Raw genomic sequence first — 8,502 nt, 5'->3', positions numbered from 1 at the left:
GGCATTCTAACACTGAACTTTGGAAACGCAGAGGTTCGATCTTCCCTAAGAGACTTAAACCTTCTTACCTCTCAGATGAGACCGGAGAGTATAACGACCTAATAAGTTTATTCAGGTATACACAAATACAGTTACATAGAATTATCATACATAGCAGCATATGTGAAGAGAACCTGGGATAACCCAAAAAAGTCAGACAGTGACTTATTTCCATTGGGGTCCTTTTACCTTATTATTATAATATAAAGGTTATAATATTTTCTTATTATTCTATAATGAAGATAACATCTTATTATCATACTAAAAAGACTATCTACTACACGAGGGTCATTAAGACTATCTACAATACGAGGGTCATTACTAGGAATAAGGTAAAATTTACACGTATGTTAGCTAAAAAATAGAAAATCATTCCCCTCCCTTTCTGTAGCTACATTCATCAGACACCTTTTGGAACTCTTCTTGAACTGGTTCATGCTATGACTGGCTTTGACTTGTGCGGGTAGTCTGTTCCATTGCAACACGGACAGGTCGCCTTACTCTAAAGTCTAGTCTGGAAACTTATGCGGTTAAGTACCCTGTGGAGATTCAAACCCTACAACGTCTCATGTGCTAACTAACACAACTATTGCTTCGTGTTCACTTGTTTACCGTCTTCGTCTAACTGTGCAATGTATGCTATGTTGATGATCCCACTCCTGATGTTTTTGATAGATGGTTCTTTCTCTGGCAGGGTATACATTAAGCTCTTTTTGCTTTGGAGATCGCCTTTTCTTTTGACCTCTCCTGGTTGTGAGTGTTTCAAGTGGTCATTTCCTGACAGTTCGTGGTTTCTGGTCTCTAGGTGTTGGATGTGGTCATTCTTCAGCAGTTCGTGGTTTCCTATCTGTGGCTGCTCGAGGTGGTTACTCTCCGGCAGTTCGTGGTCTCCAATCTCTGGGTGCTTAATGTTGTTACTCTCGGGAAGCTGCCGGCCTCTAGTTTCTGGTAAGAGCAAGCAGAGGCCGCCAGCGATCAACGACAGAAGCCCGAAAATAGTCGAAGGCGCCCACACCACCAAACTTCCCTGTAGAAAAACTTCATTAGTTGTAATCATTAATAAGACATACCAACCGCTGGTATCATTCTATCTCTAATTGCTCATTCGCTCTCCTTTCCTTCTAACAGTACCTCAAGAGATTTAAGATCCTTAAAGTCTTGAGGTTCTGCACTTTCCCGGTCTTGACAGTTAGTTAGTTTAATATGTTTATTATGCACCCCATACCCATCCTGTGGGCGGTAGTCAAAAGATTACAGAGGTACATAATTGGTCCAGGGACTGGACTCCAAAGTTTTGATAGCTGAGCAAGTTACAGAGGTAATGAATTCACAATTTACAAAGGTAATAAACTCACAAATTACAAAGGTAATGAACTCCAGGTAGGTCTAGTCACAATCATGACAAGTTACAAAGGTATTTACAGATTACAGAGGTACGTAATGGGTCCAAGGACTGGGCCCCAAAGTTTTGATGGCTGAACTAGGTACAAGGTAATGAACTCACAAGTTACAAAGGTAATGAATACTGTAAGAATGGTTACTTACGTTTATACATGGCTACAATCATGAACAAATTATAGTGTAATGAGCAATTCACACTTCCACACCCGGTCACAACTGTAGTGAGTTATTGGTGCAAATATTGATTGTTGAGTCACACACACACACACACACACACACACACACACACACACACACACACACACACACACACACACACACACACACAGGAGGAGAGTGGTGGAGCACCTGGAACGGAACAGGAGTATAAATGCCAACCAGCACGGATTCACGGAAGGCAAATCCTGTGTCACAAACCTTCTGGAGTTTTATGATAAAATAACAGAAGTAAGACAAGAGAGAGAGGGGTGGGTTGATTGCATCTTCTTGGACTGCAAGAAGGCCTTTGACACAGTTCCTCACAAGAGATTAGTGCAGAAGCTAGAGCATCAGGCGCATATAACAGGAAGGGCACTGCAATGGATCAGAGAATACCTGACAGGGAGGCAACAACGAGTCATGGTACGTAATGATGTATCACAGTGGGCACCTGTGACGAGCGGGGTCCCACAGGGGTCGGTCCTAGGACCAGTGCTATTTTTGGTATATGTGAACGACATGACGGAAGGGTTGGATTCAGAAGTGTCCCTGTTTGCAGATGATGTGAAGTTAATGAGGAGAATTAAATCTGATGAAGACCAGGCAGGACTTCAAAGAGACCTGGACAGACTGGACACCTGGTCCAGCAAATGGCTTCTCGAATTTAATCCTGCCAAATGCAAAGTCATGAAGATAGGGGAAGGGCAGAGAAGACCACAGACAGAGTATAGGCTAGGTGGCCAAAGACTGCAAACCTCACTCAAGGAGAAAGATCTTGGGGTGAGCATAACACCGAGCATGTCTCCGGAAGCACACATCAATCAGATAACTGCTGCAGCATATGGGCGCCTGGCAAACCTGAGAACAGCATTCCGATACCTTAGTAAGGAATCATTCAAGACACTGTACACCGTGTATGTCAGGCCCATACTGGAGTATGCAGCACCTGTTTGGAACCCGCACTTGATAAAGCACGTCAAGAAACTAGAGAAAGTACAAAGGTTTGCGACAAGGTTAGTTCCAGAGCTAAGGGGAATGTCCTATGAAGAAAGATTAAGGGAAATCGGCCTGACGACACTGGAGGACAGGAGGGTCAGGGGAGACATGATAACGACATATAAAATACTGCGTGGAATAGACAAGGTGGACAAAGACAGGATGTTCCAGGGAGGGGACACAGAAACAAGAGGCCACAATTGGAAGTTGAAGACACAAATGAGTCAGAGAGATAGTAGGAAGTATTTCTTCAGTCATAGAGTTGTAAGGCAGTGGAATAGCCTAGAAAATGACGTAGTGGAGGCAGGAACCATACACAGTTTTAAGACGAGGTTTGATAAAGCTCATGGAGAGGGGAGAGAGAGGGCCCAGTAGCAACCGGTGAAGAGGCGGGGCCAGGAGCTAGGACTCGACCCCTGCAACCACAAATAGGTGAGTACACACACATATACAAATTCATACACACACACACACACACAAACACACACACACACACACACACACACAAACACACACACACACACACACACACACATACACAAACTCATACACACACGCACACACACTCATACACACACACACACACCCACTCATACACACACACACACTCATACACATACACACGCACACACAAACACACACACAAACACACACACACACACACACACACACACACACACACACACACACACACAGGAGCTTGGACTCGACCCCTGCAATCTCAACTAGGTGAATGCACACACATATACACACACACACACACACACACACACACACACACACACACACACACACACAAACACAAACACAAACACACACACACACACACACACAAACACACACACACATACATACATATGCAGTGGTATACAACAGGCCTAGTGTCAAATCGACATGTGCCTAGGACAAAATGGTAACTTAACATGCACACATGTGGTAATGCTTTATTTACAGCTAGCAAAGTCAGGGTATTTCTCCAGAATGGTCTGCAATATACCACTGTGGATAAAATACTTTGCCATTTCTTGAACATTTCTGAGTTGTTTCTAAATTCATTAATTTTATCACACTCCAGTACATAATGATGCAGGGTGTGACAATAGTCCATCTGGCAAAGTTTACATTTCGTTTGGTCTACATCTGGTGGTGGTGATTTAACCTGCCAAAGATACTTGTAACCCAGCCGGAGCCGGGCAGTAGTGACATCCAAGAGTCTGCTTATTTTGTTGGATGCACCATAGACATGTGGCTCCTCCTGCATGATAGTGATGATAGATGGACTCACTGGTGTCAATCTCCCTGAGCCTTAAGTCCATAAAATTCAGTTGAAGTTCTTTTCGTATTATTGTTCTCAAACTACTACCTGACAAGCCAAGATTGTAATCTACTCCCTCTTTGAAAGCATACAGCTTAGCCAATTTATCAGTTCTATCATGCATCTGAAGACCAATGTGAGATGGAATCCACAGCATGTGCACTCTGACTCCACTGTCCACAATCCTACCATACCTGTGTCTGGCTTCTGACACAAGCATGCCACAATTTATGCTTAATGAGTTGAGAGCATTTATGGATGACAGAGAATCAGTTACAATTAAACTGTCAATCTTTGATACATAGATGCATTTCAGTGCAAGGAGTATGGCAAACAGTTCTGTCTGAAGGGTAGAGGCCCAATTATTGATGCGTGCTCCAATTTCTTTAAGAGAGCCATCACTCTGTACGACAACAGCAGCACTACCAGCTGCACCAGTGGATTGGTGAACAGAACCATCAGCGTAAATAATTTGCGAGAGTGTGTGCTGTTATCAATACAGCTTAAGGCCTCATGTTTGGCTTCAAGGCGAAGTTTTGGTTGTGATTTAAGAAGTAGTTTGGGGGGAAATGGAGGAATGGTAGTTTGGAATGGGGTAATATTCCATGGAGCGGAGAAGTGCCGCTGTTGCCTTACTTGACATAGATCATGTATCTGATTCATGCGGAGGTCGGTTCCAGTTTTTTCGATCCATCTGGAGGACTGTTCACCAATGCTGAGGAAAGTTTGGAGGGCTTCTGTGCAGGGGTTTGAATGAGCTTGCCTGAGCATATTAACCCCAATTAGGATATTTCTTTCAGTAACACGATCTCTGATGCTTGGAATATCAAGTTCTTTTTGCATATTTAAAATTTTGGCAGTACGAGGGCATCCTAAAATGATCCTCATTGCTTCGTTCTGCAGTTTTTCCAGCCCTCCAAGCTTCCAGTCAGACACAAGAGCAAGTAGTGGCGCAGCATAATCAACCAATGATCTAATATAAGCAAGATACATCATTTTCACAATTTTAACATTAGCACCATACCTGGGGTGAAACCCAGCCACAACTCTAAGTGCTCTTAGTCTTTCTTTGTATTGGCGACAAAGTCTTGTTACAACAGGTCCAAGTAGTGGAACCTCAAAGCCTAGATACCTGTATCTGCTTACATATTCTAGAAGAGACCCATCATGCAACTGGATCTGACGAACTGTGCCTCTCTGTCGAGGAGGACGCCTATTGAGTATCTTTGTTTTATCAGTAGAGATTATCAACCCCAGGTCCTGACACGAGGCTAGTACATGACTAAGAATGTTTTGGGTGTTGGAGAATCCGGTGGTGTGAATCATTATATCATCAGCAAAACTAATCACATAATGATGGGGCTGACTAGGCATAGCATTAAGTAATGCATTAATTAGAATATTGAACAGTGTGGGACTGAGCACACCTCCCTGTGGGGTTCCTAATTCAAAGTCTTTAGTTACACTTCTATGTCCCTGGAACAACACAAACGATTTTCTGTTTGACAGGTAGCCTTTAATCCAGCGGAGAAGCCATCCTCCAACATCCATTCTGGCAAGTTCACTAATGATTACATGTCGGTTGGCTACATCGAAAGCGGATTTAAGGTCAAGGAAGGTAGTGTATGAGCTGACAGTGTGCAGAGTGAGAAAGGTGGCTATGCAATGATGCACGCTCCTTCCATGCATAAAACCATGTAACCGGGGAGACAAAAATTGTTTGATTCTGTACATGAGACGATTAAGAATCATTCTCTCAAATGTTTTACACAAGCAGCTAGTAAGAGATATTGGGCGAAATGCATTTTGTTGATTGGGCTTAGGAATTGGAATGATGAGGCTGTTGGTCCAAGATTGAGGGAGCTCCCCAGTTACATAGCTCATGTTATATAATTCAAGTAATGGATTACCTGGTACTCGACACAGCAATCTGAGTATGTTGTAAGTAATACCATCCTCACCAGGCGACGTGGAGTTGCCCTTAGTTAGTGCTGCATCAAGTTCATAATTAGTGAAAGGAATGTTGCAATCATCTGCCTTGCTGAGCATAAAGCAAACAAGTCTCTCCCTTGCATCATATTTGTCATTTAATTTTGCCTGTGTGGTACTGGGAAGATTATCATAGCTAGATGTAGCAGCCCAAGCACTGACTAACTCATTCGCCCTATGTTTACCTGGAGTTTACCTGGAGAGAGTTCCGGGGGCCAACGCCCCCGCGGCCCGGTCTGTGACCAGGCCTCCTGGTGGATCAGAGCGTGATCAACCAGGCTGTTGCTGCTGGCTGCACGCAAACCAACGTACGAGCCACAGCCCGGCTGATCAGGAACTGACTTTAGGTGCTTGTCCAGTGCCAGCTTGAAGACTGCCAGGGGTCTGTTGGTAATCCCCCTTATGTGTGCTGGGAGGCAGTTGAACAGTCTCGGGCCCCTGACACTTATTGTATGGTCTCTTAACGTGCTAGTGACACCCCTGCTTTTCATTGGGGGGATGGTGCATCGTCTGCCAAGTCTTTTGCTTTCGTAGTGAGTGATTTTCGTGTGCAAGTTCGGTACTAGTCCCTCTAGGATTTTCCAGGTGTATATAATCATGTATCTCTCCCTCCTGCGTTCCAGGGAATACAGGTTTAGGAACCTCAAGCGCTCCCAGTAATTGAGGTGTTTTATCTCCGTTATGCGCGCTGTGAAATTTCTCTGTACATTTTCTAGGTCAGCAATTTCACCTGCCTTGAAAGGTGCTGTTAGTGTGCAGCAATATTCCAGCCTAGATAGAACAAGTGACCTGAAGAGTGTCATGGGCTTGGCTTCCCTAGTTTTGAAGGTTCTCATTATACATCCTGTCATTTTTCTAGCAGATGCGATTGATACAATGTTATGGTCCTTGAAGGTGAGATCCTCCGACATGATCACTCCCAGGTCTTTGACGTTGGTGTTTCGCTCTATTTTGTGGCCAGAATTTGTTTTGTACTCTGATGAAGATTTAATTTCCTCATGTTTACCATATCTGAGTAATTGAAATTTCTCATCGTTGAACTTCATATTGTTTTCTGCAGCCCACTGAAAGATTTGGTTGATGTCCGCCTGGAGCCTTGCAGTGTCTGCAATGGAAGACACTGTCATGCAGATTCGGGTGTCATCTGCAAAGGAAGACACGGTGCTGTGGCTGACATCCTTGTCTATGTCGGATATGAGGATGAGGAACAAGATGGGAGCGAGTACTGTGCCTTGTGAGGGATGAGGGTGCGCGATCTGCCCAGTTCTGTTACCCTTAATTCTATTTATGTCCCTCCATGCCCGGCTAAGTGGGGTGTGAGCATTAAGACCGTTGACAAAATTTTCCCAGTCTGTTTGCCGCAGCTCTGTCATACGCTCTCTGGCAGCAGCAAGGGCAGTTTGGAAGAGCCTCAGCATTCCAGGGGTACGATGTTTTCTATAGGCTAGGCCTAGTCTGCGAGCAGTACGTTTCAGTGTACGAAGTTTAGAATCATTGTAATAAGTATGGTTTTTGAAGGAGGTATGATTATTATGGAAGTTTGTTGGGTTTAGAGTACCAAGAGGTTTCAGTGGCGGCTCTAAGTAGTTCTGAATACTGCTCACAAGATCATTGTTAAAGGTCTCTACAGAGGAACACTCATAGGAATTATACCAGTCAGTCACATGTGCAACAAAGTCATCATGCTGATCTGTGGGAACATTAAAACGTTTCCGTTTGAATATCCCACCAGGAAGGATAGTATTACCAATATCTAGTGAGGTTAGCCTAGGGAAATGATCAGACGCTATATCTGTTACAATGGAAGACTCACAGCTGGCAGAAGTAATGTTGAAGCCCAGGCACAGATCAAGGACGCCTCCATAGATATGTGTGGGTTCAAGGTCACCTACAATTTGGACATTATCATGACTGTTTAAGATTATTATTATAATCAAAAAGAAGCGCTAAGCCACAAGGGCTATACAGAGACTGTTTAAGAGTGACAACAGTTGATTACCATTACGATTACCAAACTGTGAGTTTCCAATGCTTTTGTGTCTCGCATTGTAATCGCCAATAATAAGAGTAGGCTCAGAATGAGCACAAGTTGGGAGCTCCAAGTAATTAAATTTATCAGCAGGAGCATACAAGTTAAATATGTTGAGAGCAGAGCCTTGCACACGTTGAACCACTCGTCACTAAACTACCAAACTATCTAATACCAGAAGCACTTGAAATGTGATTGGGAAGTGTGGCTCTTCGAGAAGAAGTGGCAAAATAAAAAGCAACCTCTTTTCAAAATCTGTCATATCTCATGCCAGAAGTCAGAATTGCTTGTAGCACAGTCCGATTATTTTGTCTAGTAGTAGAGAACCTCCTACTTCAGCTATATCTTATGAGTTATGTAATTTGAATCTCCTCGTCATTGCATGGGGGAGTGTTTGCATCACTGTATCAGTACTTTCCTCAATCGCCACATTGAGAGGTCGGAAAATTAAATGACCTGGATGAAGCAATGGTGTATGCAGACTCCATTCACAAAATAAATATGGAGGCAATGAGGCCAGGGATCTACCCCCTCC

The 8,502-nt window shown here is 43.7% G+C and overlaps 1 protein-coding gene across 1 annotated transcript in view; it reads right to left on the bottom strand.

The window, feature by feature from the left end:
* Window positions 1–317: 317 nt before the first annotated feature.
* Window positions 318–8,502, bottom strand: part of LOC128692281 (organic cation transporter protein) — a 123,156-nt gene continuing 114,971 nt past the window's right edge. The window contains exon 12 of the mRNA XM_070083265.1: window positions 318–1,066. Coding sequence (XP_069939366.1) covers window positions 626–1,066 — 441 coding nt within the window. The 3' untranslated portion in view covers window positions 318–625. The remainder of the gene's footprint in view (window positions 1,067–8,502) is intronic.

Source organism: Cherax quadricarinatus, chromosome 9 (genome assembly GCF_038502225.1).
Source record: "Cherax quadricarinatus isolate ZL_2023a chromosome 9, ASM3850222v1, whole genome shotgun sequence".
NCBI classification, from domain to species: Eukaryota; Metazoa; Arthropoda; class Malacostraca; order Decapoda; family Parastacidae; genus Cherax; species Cherax quadricarinatus.
This window is presented reverse-complemented; position numbering and strand designations above follow the sequence as displayed.